The 18,018-nt window shown below is 40.0% G+C and overlaps 3 protein-coding genes across 6 annotated transcripts in view; 2 read left to right on the forward strand and 1 right to left on the reverse strand.

Moving 5' to 3' along the window:
• LOC145457889 (uncharacterized) overlaps window positions 1-18,018 on the reverse strand; it is a 444,934-nt gene that overhangs the window by 190,809 nt on the left and 236,107 nt on the right. The gene's annotated exons all lie outside the window — the stretch shown is intronic.
• The window catches only part of LOC145458023 (endoplasmic reticulum metallopeptidase 1-like), a 179,304-nt gene that overhangs the window by 23,771 nt on the left and 137,515 nt on the right, over window positions 1-18,018 (forward strand). The gene's annotated exons all lie outside the window — the stretch shown is intronic.
• On the forward strand, window positions 7,856-17,983 carry LOC145458123 (protein NLRC5-like). 2 transcript variants are annotated; one of them, XR_013921072.1, is made up of 5 exons: window positions 7,856-7,979; window positions 8,794-8,940; window positions 9,743-12,571; window positions 15,199-15,303; window positions 15,550-17,983. XR_013921072.1 is itself a non-coding variant. In XM_080336465.1 (3 exons), the coding sequence occupies exons 1-3, from the start codon at window positions 7,949-7,951 to the stop codon at window positions 11,272-11,274; spliced, it is 1,710 nt and encodes a 569-aa protein (XP_080192591.1). In that variant the 5' UTR covers window positions 7,856-7,948; the 3' UTR covers window positions 11,275-13,142. The 2 variants fall into 2 exon arrangements, 1 of the variants encoding a protein (XP_080192591.1); XM_080336465.1 differs by lacking the exons at window positions 15,199-15,303; window positions 15,550-17,983 and having other exon boundaries at window positions 9,743-13,142.

The raw sequence follows: 18,018 nt of genomic DNA on the forward strand, positions 1-18,018 counted from the left end.
TAAGCTCATGAAAATTGAGTTAGTTTAAGACGAATTACCATGTTCAATCGCAAGGATATAGCAAATGGAGGATTTGGCCTCATGCAGGCATATCCAATCAACCCTAAAGCGTGATTTGTTACTAATATATCAGCGCTAGGCATATTTGGTTGTAGTCTACAATTGTCGTTTGTTGTATTTTTGTTGTTTTATCTACAGTAGTCATGTACACAACTCAAATATATTCTTCATTATTATTCTGCATCTGCTCACTTGTAGTATTCTATTAGCATGTATATTACATTATATGTGGAATGACGTCGCATAATCTCAATGAGGATGCCAGATGATTGTACCGCTGAATTTGTTCGCCATATTCGATTGATAATTCGTTTCGGTCACGACCAGGGCTTTGGAGCAGCCGAAAATTTAAACTGCTCCAGCTCCGGCTCCGGAGCTCTCTCCTATCATACATTAGCTCCAGCTCCAGCTCCGGAGCAGCATTAAAACCACTGCTCCGGCTCCAGCTCCGGCTCCGGCTCTGAAATTATCGAATGGTCCTATCTATATCAGCGGTGGCCCGCAAATGTGGCCCGCGACAGGGTTCTGCGTGGCCCGCGAGGTAATGTCCTATTATATTATCGAAAATGAATTGCTCAGATTGTGAACTTGCAATGCCAACTAAAAATTACAATTCTGGCTGCGACACTTGGGATGTTGATGACTAAAATATCAGTTCCGACGCATTAGCAGATCCAGGGTCCAGTCACATTTTCAGTAAATCGTCGTACATTATATATAATAAACAAAATAGTAGCGAAATTTTTCTTCACGCTTCGCGTGTTTAATTGTCACACGATTTCTTGCTTGGTAGCCTACCCCCTACTGAAAATGAAAAAAACGCCTAATTTACCCGATTGAGTCTAACTGTATTCACAATTACGGAATAAGTCTTTTCGCGTTTACGCTCGCATAAAATCGTCGACGGTGAAATATAGGCACAAAATGATTGTCGCATATTATCGGAGACCTTCGATATCGATGTGTCCAGACGCCGAATAGTCGTGTCCTTGCAAACTGAGCCTAGCGGTTGGTATACAATAGACCCGCAGTACTCACCTAGTTTATTTATAAACTTAGAAAATTTTACCCGCTTGACGTGGCTAGTGGACCGCGCACTCGTTCGTAAATTGCATGTGCCCCTTTAGCCGAAAAGGTTGGCCATTCCTGGTCTATATAGATTACTAATCTAGTAAATCTACTAATAGGTTAGTTATCTATAGTAATCTAGAGTCCGTCAGCCGTCAGTAACATCCGATGTAGCAACAAAGACATATAGGTGCCGCCGCGCCGGCTTGTGACTCCATACTGAATACTTGTCAATTGTCGACAACATCATAGTTGCACTAGAACGCAATTTACTCCATGCCATTGCTGTGCACAGAATTAAAATTCAGGCCTGGTGTTCAATTATGATAAATCAGCAGATGTGGTTGTTGCATATTTAATAGCATCTTATGAAATAGGTCGGAGCCGGAGCTACTCCTCAAATAACGGGCTCCAGCTCCGGCTCCGGCTCCGGCTGAATTTTATGTAGAGCTCCGGCTCCGGCTCCAGCTCCGGTGAAAATGCACGGCTCCGGGGCTCCGGCTCCGGGCTCCGGCTCCGGCTCCAAAGCCCTGGTCACGACTCACGAGGAATACAAAGGCTGACAAAACGTGTAGTAACTCACGCTATGTCAGAGGTATTAGCAAAGTTCGCTAATTCCTGCCGTAGTAATATAAGTGTAAGTGTCTTTACCAATACATATAGGCCACTTACCTTTAATTATACTTCATTGTAGAGTATTTGGCATGGAACAGGCGATATATCACGAGCCGTTCAACAACTTGGGTAAATAAACCGTCACTTATACCGGTTATAAACCAAAATATACGCAACTTGAACCGTAACTTGACTGTAAAATATTTGGAATTACTCGACTTGACTCAAATCAAAATTTGTGGTGATTGGATATCACTTTCCTGATATATCAGTTGTTCTGAAACTTTTCAGACTGCGACCCAAATCTGAGTTTTAGTGACGTCTCGCGACCCAAGCCTCACACATCAAAAAGTATGCATTTATAATATTAGTGCGCTTCGTTTGACGGGTAAATATGACATAGAGAATGGGCATACAACAGTCGTACGCAACGCAGCTCTAATAAACATTTCTGGGGCATGCGATTTCAAATTGGGGTGCATTATTGTCCCCTGTAGGTCCATTTGTACTGCATTTGCACAACTGTCTACTCAGATTGCACGAACGGAACTTTGCGGTTCCATTTCGACAGTTTTGGCCAAACAGAGACGATCATTTTGGCTATTTTTCCAAGCGGTATCATGCCCAAAATTTCATGTCTTCATGTGTATCGGCGCGGAAGGGGTTGACCTCGATATATCTCTTTCTCAAAGTCCCGTAAAAACTCGCTACACAATGCTACACTACAGCATCCCAACGGTATTCGGCAGTGTTTTCCAGAGAAGATGGTGTTTTCCGGAGAAACCAATGTCGAATAAATCTGATCATCAATTCAAACCAATTTGTGTAATACAAAGGTCGACACATTTTTATGATCAAGTCATATTGTAGTAACGACTTTTCTGCTTGTCTCACTTATTTCCTATTTGTACCCAACATAGGGACTTGGAATTTGTACAGATTATTTACAGTAAATCGCGCGAGGCGCGAAGAATTTATATTGTGGCAAGAAATATACAATATAAATATTAAAAGATCAATTTGCTGCGATCGCGATACAAAATTATACCCTTTGCGACCCACAATTTAAGACCTCCTTTAGATATATCGTGACCTGTTCCGCACTTGTCTGGCATCGAGCGTAAACTAATGAAAAATGAGTTGAGCGTTTGACGCGATGGGCCAGACATTGAGCGATCGGCGTTCTCTCTGTGTGTACCGGCTTCAACAGCGACAAAAACCATTGATTGAAGGCTATTTGGAGCTCCATTATTGGTGACCCGCTATTGCTACCACCGCGGCAACGTAACGGACAATCCATTCAAGCCAAGCAGCGGTAAATTCCTCGTTCAAACATACTCACTTGTTCGTAACAATGGACGGTTTCGGAATTTAGTTGTTATTAGAATCCATGGGGTAATGCAATGTGTCTACTAGGGTTGTTCAAAATTTGGAAAATGTTTGGAATTATGCGTGTCCATCGCTTATTCTGTAGATTATTGTTAAAAAACAATAATGGACTTGAAAGAAGCTCGCAGGAAAGCCGCTAACATTTGTCTAAATGCGTTTGAAAGTCGTTGTTGAAGAGTGGGCGGGCCACCGACCGCAGAGGCGGGCAATCACGAAACCACGGTTCTTGATTGGGTAATCGGCTAAGCTTCACTGATTACTGCAACAGCTGACTCGGAATCGGGAGCTTGGCTTTATTAAATTGAAAGTCTGTTTTGCTGAGGTAGAGTCTTTTAGTAGCGGTTGTGGTTCTGTACAAGCGCGTTGTGGGTTGATGAGTCATTAGTAGTACTGTAACACGTGCTCTTTGAATGCTTCGGAGTCGATAGCAGTAGTTTATGATTTGGAGCAACAATAGTGCAGTCATGGCAGAGGCAAAACGGCGATAGATTGCACACATGCCGCAGCGAAGAACAAGATCCAAATCTGAGCAGTACTTGGTCGGATATACTTGCGATTACATCTGTGGCTCGAGATTACCTACTATACGAGAAGTAATGAGTTACTTGCTGCATCTGAAAGAGCATTGTCCTCAGTCAACCCCTACTGTGGTGGTGGATGATGTAATGACAGTGTGGAAAATGGCGAGAATTGCGACAATGCAGAAATCACATGTGGTGCGATCACTTCAAATCCTGCACGAAAGATGGCGTGATCTGAAAAAGAATCCGAAACAGGAAAGTGATCCCAAGGGTAAGAGGAGAAAATTCACTGATAATTTGGACAATTGACATTTATCTATCACATGAAAGAAAGCTTGAAAACATTGCATTTTATGAAGATCAACGGCAATCTCGCCAGTCAATAATGTTGGGAAGAGACAAAATTCTGGCTAAAGACCTCAAAAAGAAAACAGCAGCCATTGCAGATCAAACTGTTGAAAACGTTTCACACGACTCAAGTTGTGACTATGTTGTTTTAGCATCTTCGTCATCTTCAAAAGAGGGTGACAGTTTGAGTTGAAGTTCTGCCTACGATGCTGACGTTGGACTTGGCACCTCGACCCAATCCATTAAACTGATGGCACCTAAAAATATTATGAAAAATACGCATGTGTCCCAATCTCTGGATCGATTGCAAGTAACTGACAACGATGCAACGATGCTGATGGGAGCATTTATTAAGGCTTGTGGAGGAGATATAGCCATGTTCTCCCTGTCAAGATCTTCAACGAAGATGGCCAGGGAAACAAATCGCCTGGAAATATCTCAGTACATTTTGAGAAAAATTGCCGAAAATAGACCACAGCATGTTGCCATTCATTGGGATGGAAAGCTCACAGAGGAATGATTAGGAAATCGATATGAAGCTTTGTCAATTGTTCTATCTTGTCAACCTCAATACTCGGAAGGAAAACTACTTGGAATTCAGAAGATACAAAATGCGGCAGGTCAGACACAAGCTGAAACTACTTTCGACATAATTAAAAAGTGGGAAAGTGGGATATACAAGATGCATTAACAGCTTTGGTTTTTGACACCACAGCAATCAACAGCGGCTGGAAGAAGGGTGCAGCGAAGATCCTTGAGGACATTCTAGTCAAAGACGTCTGGAACAAGGACACTACTTTGTCTGATTTTATTGGGCCACAGTCGTGGTACATATTTGATGTTTTTGAATGCTCTGGGGCGATGCTAGCTCAACCGGTTGATGTTTGGCACTTATCAGATTCCTACACCAGAAAGAGCTCCTACATCAGTTCTATCAAATTCGTTAATGATGCTGCAGAACGAGGTGTAAAGCTAAGCACAGACTATGCTGCAATCTTGACTGACAATGAACAACAAAGAGACAGTCTGCTTCAAGCTGTGGAACAGCATAGGAATACAGTTGGAGACAGCAGGAAGTCAACTCTAATCAAAAGACTGTAATCTGCAACTTGTGCCTGACAATGCAACACTGATCTGCAACGTACTTTTTTAATGTCTTTTGTAAATAGTGCTTTTCGCCTTCATTTAATTGTGAATAAAAAGTGTAATATGCGTGAGTCGTCGACTAGTCATAACTAGGGCTGGGCAAAATCGAGTACCTGAGTGATTCGATTCTGAATCACGTAAAATGCTTCGAGTCGAGTCGAGTAATCGAGTATCACTCATTATGACGTCATAGCAGAATATTATTTGTCAACGTTCAAATATGTACCTTTTAAGCGACCACAAAGAATATAATGCCTGTTATCCATCATATTAGGGATACTTTGTTATTTTTTTCGACCATACCGATTTCATTGCACTTGGTGACAATATTGTGGGATGATCATGACTTCGGAAATGTGCTATTTCCAGTAACGTAACTTTGTACTTCATGTTTCGTATGCTGCGATACGGCCAATCAAGGTTTCAAGGCTTCAACAGTGAAGTTAGCATAAACTCGTTGATCGTTGATAAACTCCTCGTTGGTAAATCAACTTTCAGTGGTGAGGAGCGTATAATTTCAGTACTCGAAAAAATCGTCTTTTACTACTCGACTCGAATCATTAAAATTAATACTCGATTCAGATTCGAGTACTCGAATCATTGTGCCCAGCCCTAGTCATAACAAGTACTATACTTATGGGTGAGACGTCGACTAGTCATAACAAGTACTATACTGAGATGTTGACTCCTGGTGATAAATTTTTGAGTTTCACTCACTGTCAGTAACAATTGGAAAGGTTGAAGGTAGCAAGATGCATGCATCTAGTTTATTCGTATCTCAACTAGCGAGAGCACCTGTGCAATACATAGCACTTTTACACATTCTGCAGGTAGATATTAACTTGGGCGGTTGCAATGTTGTAGGCCTACTATGGACTCTTGATGACAACATTAACAACGGCAATATCTCATGTCTGCAATGCCACCAACAGAAACGACTGCACAACAGCACGCAAAAATCGTTACCAGCAGTGTTCACGAAGTCGGTCTTTCAGCCAATCATTAGCTTATTATTACCAGCTTCAACCAATCAGGATTAATGGCTTCTCTTTGCCCGCCCACTTCATCGATTCCCCGCCCACTCGCCGACGGCTACTTTCAAACGCATTTAGACAAATGTTACCGGCTTTCCTGCGAGCTTCTTTCAAGCCCATTATTGTTTTTTAACAATAATCTACAGAATAAGCGATGGACACGCAGAATTCCAAACATTTTCCAAATCTTGAACAACCCTAGTGTCTACCGATGTTATTACTCGAAGGTGAAGGTTTTCTTCACTAAGCCTGGACCAGGTGTCGCCATATCAGGAGGGACAATTTTTCAACTTCATCGATGCAGCGGGCCGCATAGTCATTACACCGAAAAGAAATGTTCTACCGTTGCTTTTCAGAAGTGGCTGGAATATGTTAAGCAATGCGACGGATTTTCGCATTGAGGTGTACATTCTACATTGAGCAGTTTATATATGATTTTGTTAGAGAAGAAAAAGAGACTTTAGTGAACTCTATATTCAGTTAGCCTCCTTCGCTTCAATTCTGTAGCATGCCTACGAGCGGCACCCGACATTTGATAGTTTAGCTGCGAAAACCAAGGTAGATATTGAACCATGTTCAGCTATGTTCTGCTATTTGCCATATCAATTGATGGTCGTCTGACAACCCGCAGGTGAACCAATTATGATTTGCTCTAATCATTTAGTGGAAAAGTGTGCGCAAAGCTCCCCAGTGCAATATTTTAATGAGGTGCATCAGGACCAGAAATCTACCATTTGCTTGGTGCGGCACGTCCTATTTCGCAGGCATGGATATATACATAGTGACCTTGCTAATATGTTGGTATACTCCGCGAATCAAAACAAAGTTCACTGAATCACGAATATTGGAACGATATACGGATAGTATAAGAATAGCCATTTACGAATTCACCATGGGACACTGAACTCGTTTAGGTTAGTGATTACATTAGCGAGCACCCATAATGTGTGAAGGGCCACTTTTCCAAGTTGGTATGGATCACGGTACACAATATTGTAACATCGAAACATAAATAAGGTAAATAAATAAATAAATAAATGAATGAATAAGGTAAACTGCGTCACTTAATACACCGTTTTTCTCTGGCGATCGACATATTTACTTACTATGCCGAAGAAACGTGAATAAAAATAAAACATACTATGATTTCGTACTCGATTTTCATTTTGAATTAGGATTCACAACCCGATTTTTGAAAACGCTAAGCATCAACAATAAGGAGTTCATATTCGGTCAGAATCGTCCTGAGTTATTCTCAGACTGTTTGCAAATTGTCGTCAGTCTTTGGCCAGCGTAACGCAGATTCAGTTACATTCACATTATTTTTGTTGCGTTTTGGAGATTTGTGAAAAAGCTGCGTTGTCTAATCAAACACCTGTGACAATACTTCGAGAGCGCGGAGTTTAATCGTACTTTTTTATGCAAGTGATGCCATTTTCATCGCACTGCGCGCGATTTCGTGCCTTTACATTTCAATATGAACAGTAACATAAAATGCCAACATGTTAGAGAAATAGGCGTATTGGCGATAACCACGCATTGAGCAGGATTATGACTCTAGGCTAACAGGTGGGCCACAGAACATTTTCAAACCAGAAAATGGGCCACTGCCAAAAATGGTTGAGAATGTTCTAATATAATTCATCGAATATTTTAATTACTATCTTTGAAATCTCAGTATTGTCTGACGCAGGAACTATATAGTATCGTGTGTTCGTTACCTTGTTTAAAACTGGTCAAGATCCATTTTATACTGTCGCTGGTGTCATGCCTACATCATTATCATCCGAGGCTTGCGGTAAGTAAATCCTCGATAATTCGTTGTTCAACTTATTATTAACTTTACTATCGCTATCGGTCAAGCAAAAATGTTTAAGTACCATATAATAAATGTCCAAAAGACATTTACTGGTGTTTATCAACCATTTTGACCTTGCGGTAACCTTAACACTTTGACTACCCTGAGTGCAAGATGGAAAAAGCTGATGTTGTTAACTTATGAAAGGTCTTCAACTACACCTTATCATCGTATATCCGCAAATACTGATGGTTGTGACTTCCGCATTGACAATGTCAAATTCACTTCCAAAGTATATAGTGACAATAGGTAAATACGGACTTTTTTCTTCATTGCCTTGGATACTGATCAATTTGAGTATCTATTCAAGGAACTTGCCCATAAATGCAACTTTTTACTGCAACTTTTATGAAAAATAAGTGAGAATTTCCACGGATATGACTGCAACAAAAAATTGCCCTATCGATAAGCGATCGCCACCGCGTCGTCGGTTCAACATTTATAGCCACGTAGATACAGATTTTCTGGTGATGATGACTGCCGACCGTTAAAATGCTGCATAACGATGTAGTCCAGGTTAAAGATATTTTTGATTTGTTTATGACAGGGGTCGGAAACCTTTTTCGTCAACGGAGCTACCCTATATTTTCAATTGTCAATGTCGATCCATTATGACGTCGCAATTAAATATTTGCGACGTCATGAGGAAATAACAAAAAAAAAACGTTTTTAACAGGGCCATGTTGTAACATGTTTGTTTCAAATTTATTTTTGTTTTAAATGCAACATTACGTGTAACCCTGATGTACCTTAGGATCCGCAACATTGGCGGAAAGTCGCAATGTCAGTCAGACGTTCGCAAACAGTTCGGTTAACGTTGTGGCTGGAGATCAGATACATGTGAACAAGGTCGTCTATAACATCGCGAAAGCTGAACACAATGGAGGCCCTTCTGATCAAGGTTAGTGTAATACTGTGGTGATTTGTTATGGTGCTACGACAACAATACCGCCTGGGCCACGAATAACCGGCGGTGCATGGGGTGGACATCCCTGGTATATTTTAACGATTACTTTGTCACAGGAATTAGTAGCCTTTTTGTCTCAAAAGGGCTGTTAAACATCCAATTTTTAAACCTATGCGTGCTATAATCCATTACAAGTATTAGCTATAGTCATCGTTTGCACAGTAACTAGTTATATTTTCAGTTGATAAGAACCATTAACAGCGATCTCGCAGATGAACAAACACTACGAAATTTCCCCCTCCTGCTTGATTAGCTAAGCACTGGTGGTGATGAGGCCGTGTCCCAAAATCATCACCACATGTTGGCCGAAACCTTCGATATTGATATGATCAAGCACCGAATCGTCTTTATCCAAGCCCCGCGCGGTATAAATGAGAAGGAAAAATAATGCTCCCCGTGTTGAAATGCGAATTGAAATGGATTTTTTCTTTAGTTTAGTTTGGTACGTGTGAGGTGTGATCGATCCCAATATCTTTCGAGTAGCGGCAATCATTAACCGAGTTCACAAAATACCAACATGCTTCAACAAAATAATTATTAATATTGACAAAATTGAATCCCTAACTCTAAAAAACTTCGCGCCTCGCGTGGAAAGAAAACTGCTCAAATGGAGGCGGGTCGTGGGGTGGGGCGAATATTTAAGTCCTAACATTAAACATTGCACAAATGCAATAAAAGCTGACAAGCGCTCATTTTCAATATAATATGATGAGCAAGGAAAGATTTGATATTTCAGCCCTGATCAAATCCATAAACGACAATGCATCACGAAAAACTGCAGATAGAGCTCTCGAAGACTTCGGCGCCGAGGAACTCCGCAAACCAGATTTCGAAGTACATCCACAGATGAGACGGGTCAATGGGTCAGGATATTTCAAAGGCAATTACGAAGAGGTGTATGACATGGAAGTCCAAATGAATGCGAAATGGTTTGGGCGGCAGAAGAAAGAGGTTATGAAAAATCAATTTAGAAGAGAGTTTGGGTTTCTCCGACAAAAAGTTGACGACAATAAATTCATCACGCTAGATGAAGTTTTGCAGCCGGATATAGAGAAAAATACCATCACCACCATCGTTGCGTCTGCGGGATCGGGAAAAACCACTCTGATGCGCAGAATCGCCAGAAGAACTATTGACTATTCGCTTTCAACTACTAAAGTTACATCAGATCCCAGTCGTATCAAATATAAAATGATACACTACATTGAAATAAAGGACATTGACAATGGGTACATCAAACCATCAAAATTTCTCTTCGGTGGCCTCTTTCCGAATGAACGTGACGAGGAGCATGCATACCAGTGGTTGCTCGAAAATCAATCAGATTCAGTTATATTTTTCGACGGTTTGGACCAGGCCTCGTGGAAAATCGATACCAAGGACGTCAAAAACATAAATCCGTTTAGTACTGCCGACGCAGCAACGGTAATGTGCAATATTCTCTCACGTAATCTACTCACAGGTACAAAAATCGTGATATCTTCGCGAGAATTTCAAGTGTCAGAGTTACCCGCGGAAGCGCGACCTGCCGATATCATCACACTTTCTGGCCTGACGCTAGATGATGCGCAGAAGCTTTTCGTATTTCTGATAGGTCGGGAAGGGGGTGAAGCATGGGAGAGAATAGAAAGGATGTCGCCAAGGCTACTTAATTTGGTATCCGTTCCTGTATTTCTCGTCCTAACTGCAGTGATAATGTCCAAGGATCCGACTAAACCTCCTCCTGAAACAGTCACCGAACTGTACAAAAGAATCATTTCCACTCTGAGCGATGTGAAGAACATTAGAAATGCCGAAGATATCGCCGAAATTATTAAAAAATTGAAAGCGATGGCCTATCGTGGTATGAAAGAAGGTAGAGTCGTATTTTATGAGAAGGATTTGATGACGTTTGGAATTTCAAAAGAAGAAGTTCGTGACCTCTTGATGAAGGTACCCGGAAATAAGCTACTCAGTCGCAATCTATTCCAAGGCGATTTCATTTTCTTCTTCTGTCATCAAAGTCTACAGGAGTTCTTTGCAGCGGGCTTTGTTGTTGAAAAGGAACTATTTAAGTTCATGAGCTTCAACTATAAACATCTTCACAAAGAACGTTGGTCCGTCGTCCGCAGATTCGTGTGTGGCATCATTTATGATGAATCGTCAGATCATCTTCACGAAGGTGAGTCTCCCAGAGTACTTTTCTATATGTATATTATTATTTCCGGTACTTTCAATATTATTTTGAACGTAGTCTTACGAAGATGTATAAACACATTTTTGTCATGACATAATTCTCCCGATGCACTCTCATCACTGCAGAATAACAATACCCATGTCATATACGAGTTTACTAACATCATAATGCAGTCGATTTAAAACATAGGTGGAATGCAACACAACTATATAAATATTAATTATAATTTTGTGTAATACCATGTCGAATACTAAGATTTTCCGGGGAACGGGGTCAGACGTAGGGCAAAAGGTTTTGGGTGGGAGTGGCTATATCGTGACTGAATTCTGGTGTACGATGCTATATCGCTTGTCAAATTTGATGAATGAAATTAAATCTTAACATAAACAAACATTTGGTTGCAACAACCGAGAGAGTTATCTTGAGAGCTAAATTCTTCTCATTTGTAAAAATATTGGACCCAACTTAGCTTTACGATGTCGCATCGAACAGACTGAAATATACCCCGGTCGTTTCCAAAAGATGGCAGTAAGTACCTACCTAGAACACGGTCAATCCGTAAACACGGCAAGGCTGCTGATTGAGACGTGTACGAGCGCCAATAATCGACACTCGCGAGTAGCTCCTAAACTTTGTAGCGAGGACTAGAATTTTTAGGGATATGTGAGGACCACAGTTGTGACTTAGTCATAGCTACATATCGAAACTTTTGTACACTTTTCTTGCAGCATTATTGGTTGGCGTATGGAAGATTACCCGTTAATTACGGGTGGAAACTACACATCAAAGAAACCTAAGATGGTATAGAAGTATACCATTGTCACATTTGAAGATAAACTTTTGTACAAGATGATTGAATATCTACATTAAAATAAATAATTAATCGGTTTAATTGGTTAACAAATCCAACATGATATGATACCATGGTTACATGGTGTCGTAGTGATAACTGACGTCCGAGTTGAAATGTTTTAGGCAAAGTCTAAGGGCCAACGTATCTGCGTACGTCCTACATTGTGCATTATCTTTACTCACTTATTATTATACCCCGACAGGTTTTTATTTTTTATGACAGTATCAAATCGGTCGGTGAAACAACATGTTCTATCTCGCTCAATTCGTTCCCAACTCAAGGAGAAGACTGTAAAGGAAGATAAACACATGCGTATGGAACTCTATACTGCAATTTATGAATCAGACGACGATGTTCTCGTGAAATACCTTTCCGTAATCGATGCATCTGATATCGCATTAAGTCGTGATGAAGCTCATATCGTCGGATCACTCGTAGCAAAAACTGAAAGTCTGATTTCGTTAAATTTAAACGACTGCAAACTCAACAATGAGCTATTGTCGATCATATCAGGATGTCTGGAAAATCGAGTACAAGTAAGTTCTGGCAAAAAAAGCAAATTGGGTTGATAGATCACCGGGTAGGAAAATTCCAGGAGGGGGTCATACGGGCTGAATGGGTCGGGTGTATAGTCCATACACGATCCATGATGTATATAGTGCTAAATGTACTCTGTCTTTTAAAGATGATGTGGTCACAAATCATAGTTGGAAGTTAAAAAAGAAATAGCGGTCATTCCACTCAAAAAGCCAGGTATTCGAACTGAAACCTGCACTTAATGAATACATCACTCTTCACAATAGAAATACATAGATGTGCAATGTACATGTTGCAATGCATCACACACTAATTTAGGCTATACCTGACTAAACGTCGTTCGTTGAGCACCGAACCCGCACGCAATTTGGACAGGACATTGCTACTAGGCTAATAGTATACCCATTTTATACCCATTAAATATATCAAATCGTTCGAACTTAGCGGTTGCTGATATGAATCATGTACATAACCAACCAGTTCTTGTTCGTAAACGTGGTTCGTAATATCCATAGTAGGTACATTAAGTTTGTTCAAAAATTATTTTTTTCGGATTCCGGGGATTCAATGGCTTTTAGGTTGCCTAAAAGAATGCTGCGCACCACATTTGGCTGGATTCCAACCAGTAAATGTGACCTCACAGGTGCTGGAAAATTTTGAACTTATTACACCAAAATTTTCTAGTTTTTTTTTTAATTTTCCTGTCAACACAATGAAATAGTCGAGTTGTCTACAAAAACGACGCAAAATAAATTTGACGTAATTCCAACCCGTAGAAGCGAAGTTATTTGACTTTTTCATTAAAAATTCTGGGATTACCATCCATCCAGGCTATTTTGCGAATCCAAAATTTGCAACTGCAATAACTTCGCTTTTACCGGTTGGAAGTGAGCAAATATTGTTAAGTGTCGTTCTTTTAGACATCTTAACAATTTGATGAGGTTGACAGCAACATTTTAATTTTTTAAAATCTTTTTTCATATACATTCGGAATTTTCAAATTCCTGTGCGTTCTCATCTACCAGTTGGCATCTAAACAAAGTTGGTGTGCAGCATTTTTAGGGTATCCTAACAATTTATTCAGTGAATCCCCAGAATCCGGAAAAAAGTTATTTTTGAACAACCCTAATGTGCAATATCGGTATACGCCTTACTTTAGGAGAAGCATAATTCGTCATGGTAGAATTTCGTGTTTATTTTTTGTAAGTTGTGGTCTTCTGTTCGCTCCCAGTGCCATATTCCCTAAAACGTATTAGCTGAAGTTGGGGTTCGCTCTAAAATTTGAGTGCCACAGTTTGATTTGTCCTGGTAAATGTAATTAAACCAGGATTTGTGAATCTGTTATCGTATGCGGTGCAGCATGAGCTCATTATGCGAAGTATGTTGCTTTCAGAGCACCATTTTCATATTGCACCCTGCCTTATGAATTCTCAAAAGGCTGATCAGTGATCATCATATTGCATGAATCATCTTATAAAACCATGGAACTGGAAATCTGTAAATGTACTATCCACTCGCACGGCCACATTATAAACCTCAAATTATACAATAAAACGAAACAACATAACAAAGAAATGGATAAACGTGGTAAAAATACAACATCAATCATGACAATTTTCGTGTCAACCGGAACGAGAGTACATCATAAAGTCCTAGAGCAGTGGTTGTTAGACTTTTTCAGAGACGCCCTTGCTGATGATGAAATATTTCGCGCACCCCTTGATCGTCATGACAAAATATATTCAAAAGGGCAACCAGAATGTTCACAATCCCAACGCATAGTTTGATGGCATGGTAGGTTTTTACTGTTGAGCGGCATTCTCAAATGTGAAATTCGGACTATACACGGACCAACTGAAATGAGCTGGAGATATATGGTGCCGAGCGCCAAATAAGTTTCTATTGACTTTTTTGTCAAAAATAATCATGTGCAATGGTAGTTCGTAGTATATAGATATTTTAGCGATTTGGGTGTCTAATCCCACTTGAGCTTGGCTCACACCTAAATTAAAAACTTGACACTTTTACACGGGACAAACAATTCTTCTCTATGAGTCTCAGGTGCAAGGCAAGAGAATGATTTAGTTGTGTAATTTTGGGCTGCCATAAAATGCGCTTCCTAGGAATGGCCTTTCCACGCACTCTGCACAAATGCTCGACAGACATGCCACAACAACATGAGCCAACAGCTACACAAATTCATCATAGTTAACCGTAATTCAGAGACCTCTTATGGTCGTTATCAGTCAAAATCTAGCATCGGTTTATGCATGGCAAGAGACAATTACGACATTGAAAATCGTATATATAGGATAATTGCCGTTGCTGCAACTTGGAAGTTTCAGCAGAAATTAAACTCATTCCTAGTTCAAGAAACATAATTCCTCACAGACGGCTCCGCGCCCCCTTCAGATGCTTTAACGTCCCGCAGTTTGACAACCATTGTCATAGATTGATGTATGACTGTCATATAATTTGATGAATATATACGTAATACAGCGTTTTGTATAGAAACAGAAGTAAAATGATATACAATAGGGAAAAAAAGTCAAGAAATTGTTTGATTTGAGACTGACATTCGCGATTGGTTCGCATGCACAATTCAAAAATATTACGATATTTGCAGGTGAAAAAACTGTCTTTGTTTCGCAACAGTACGTCCTCAATAGCACTACGGTCACTTCTTGGACATCGAAGCATTAAATCGCTATCAGGAAAATTGGATTGGAAAGTGCGTTGATACTATGATTTAGTGTCGCACTCTTGGTTCATGATGTCATTGTAGTACAATGATCCATTCGATGCTTTACTTCTATTTTCCAGTCTATTTCCACAAATGTTGCTTTTACGGCCACGCCTTCCGCAGTATTCCCAGTGTCATTGAATTTATATCATCATTATGGCTACCATATGACGTCACGGTATTTGGTCAATCATCGATACAATCAATCAATCAAGCTTCTTATCTGATATTCAGGTTGTCGTGCTTGGTTCAGATACATTTGATGTCGAATTGAGAAACGACGAAGATGTTATCACCATAAGCGGCGGCGTTTTCGCAGGACAGTTCAACATCAAGGTTGGATATCAATATTTTTTAAATGTTATAACAAGTTACTGCTGAAGATTGAAATGACTTGATTGAAAATAACTTTTTTCAGTCTTGCTTTACCTGTGACTTATGAGTAAAATATTTTATGGTACTCTAAAATGGAGCTTATTGTCGACTTGTAATCCAAACTAATAACAGTCAGTGTTGGGATCAAGTCACTACCTTCGAGTCACGAGTCATTTCGAGTCATTGCACATTTTGACTCGAGTCAAGTCAAGTCAATCGATTTTCGAAGGTGACTCGAGTCAAGTCAAGTCACTCGATTTTTGGAAGTGACTCGAGTCAAGTCGAGTCAAGTCAAGTCAAGTCACGAGTCAAGTCATAATTCAAGTCAAGTTGCCTTTTCAAAGTATGAGGCATGCTTAAGTCATTGCATTTTGCTAGCTGTCTGAAATACAGATTGATTGGTTATTGATTCCGATCCGATGAAAGAATAAAGAGTTAAATGTACAGTACACGCAAGAATAGGCGCTGCATCGCTAAACTACGTAAGAAATTGCATAGCCTCAGTTTATAGTTACCAGCCAAAATAGAGAATAGAGAATAGAGAAACGAATTGATAAGATGCAATACATTACCCATTTACAAATTGATATGATACAATTCGAGCCTGTGCTCGTGGTTGATGACTATACAAACTATATTCAAATTCAATTATAATAAAAAAGAGAGTTTTTGTTGAGGTAAGAACAGAGAACAGAAATAGACATTTTGCTACTAAATTACTTTACTAATTTACGACAACGTAAGCTGTAAACTGCGATCACTTCGTTTGCGGTCAATTCATATGTGAGAGAACAATGGAGGCTCAGTAAAACGCACGATCATTGAATGATTGGTCACTCTAAAAGGTTATACACCATCGTTTCGCGAAAAATCTAAACATATGCAAGATACAGTGATTTTTATCGACATCGATTGCTTGATGACTTGAAATTGACTCGTCAATTTTGCTCCAAGTCACGAGTCAATCGACATTTCTGATACGTCGAGTCAAGTCAAGTCAAGTCATTTTAGCGAAGTGACTCGAGTCAAGTCAAGTCATACGAAAAAGGTGACTCGAGTCTGACTCGAGTCAAGTCATGACTCGAGTCATCCCAACACTGATAACAGTTACCACGTTTTCCAGTTGGGTACCCTCAGTGTATGTATAGCCTACTCGGTGAATGTAATCTAGATTCTAGGAAATATTGAGAACGTAACCATTGCCAATATTGAGAACGTAACCGCTACTAGTTTTGTTGGGTGTGTTTCAGTAAGTGAGACCAACAGTCATGGTAATCGTTTGAACGTAAGTCAGGGAATGCAGCAATTAGAAATTTGTTGTTGGTAGATTGTGGTGGTAACGAAATACATATGCTTTACATAGGAATCCACTCTGACATTCGAACGTACTCTTTCCCTCGCACCTGTGGTATGCTGTGGGAGGCTTTTCGATGCAGACTTTATCAGATTGACTGGACATATGTTGGTCAAGCAGGATGATTTGCTGGAGACAGAAGAAAGGAAATTGAAAAAGGCTAGTTGCTTCTTTAAAGTTTCAGATTTGCTATTACCTTTTACCGTTGAATCATAGTTGACTGATTAACTATTCTGCTTTCCTTTACTTTCATCCGTACGAGTAATCAATTAATCAAGCAACAAATATTTATATACATAACATATTGCAATGGAAGTCCTGTCGGTTGTTCGTTTCATGGGAGTTGCTTATACAAAATAATGTGTGGGAATCTACTTCGGCAGTTATTACACCCATGGTTCACAGCATTTTGACCTCGCAGCAACCTATGACAGGGAAAAATAATTCGCTGTACCCAAGCACTTAGGTCTTAGAGTGTACCATGAACGCAAGATTTTAGTAGCCAACGATTGGAAAAGTAATCAACTCACATCATGTTATTATCATCACCTTCGCCCACAACACAGACCAATTGCCTGGGTGATAACCTTACTCAGGGCATCACCTTCCCAAATGCTACTTTAGGAGTGGCTACGAGGAGTTGCGTGGTGGTAAATATGCATATACCGCCATCGGCTCACGACGACCCGGTTCGATTCTCGGCCGTAACACGGGCTTAAGAGTGGGGGGTAAATCGGCACTTTGCAAAACACTTGAAAAACTCTCACTTACCACAGTTTGAGAACCAGAGCTATACTGTGTATACAAATTGAAACAAAAAATAATTCTCATGATTAACTATTTTAAATATATGAAGTAGGCTTAATGATTTTATTGCATGTCTTATTGTTGCTTGTTTGGGTTATTCATGGTGTTTGTCGACTACTAAAGTCATTTACACCAGGTCGATATCCTTCATTTTTATTCCGTAGCAG

Source organism: Botryllus schlosseri, chromosome 2 (genome assembly GCF_051294905.1).
Source record: "Botryllus schlosseri isolate E-star chromosome 2, Bs_hap1, whole genome shotgun sequence".
NCBI lineage: Eukaryota > Metazoa > Chordata > Ascidiacea > Stolidobranchia > Styelidae > Botryllus > Botryllus schlosseri.

Excerpts from the sequence above, each read along its gene's own strand:
- LOC145458123 (XM_080336465.1), top strand. The coding sequence starts at position 7,949 with ATGCCTACATCATTATCATCCGAGGCTTGCG. Across the intron at positions 7,980-8,793 it reads ATTATCATCCGAGGCTTGCG|GATCCGCAACATTGGCGGAA; the intron begins GTAAGTAAATCC and ends GATGTACCTTAG. Across the intron at positions 8,941-9,742 it reads TGGAGGCCCTTCTGATCAAG|CCCTGATCAAATCCATAAAC; the intron begins GTTAGTGTAATA and ends TTGATATTTCAG.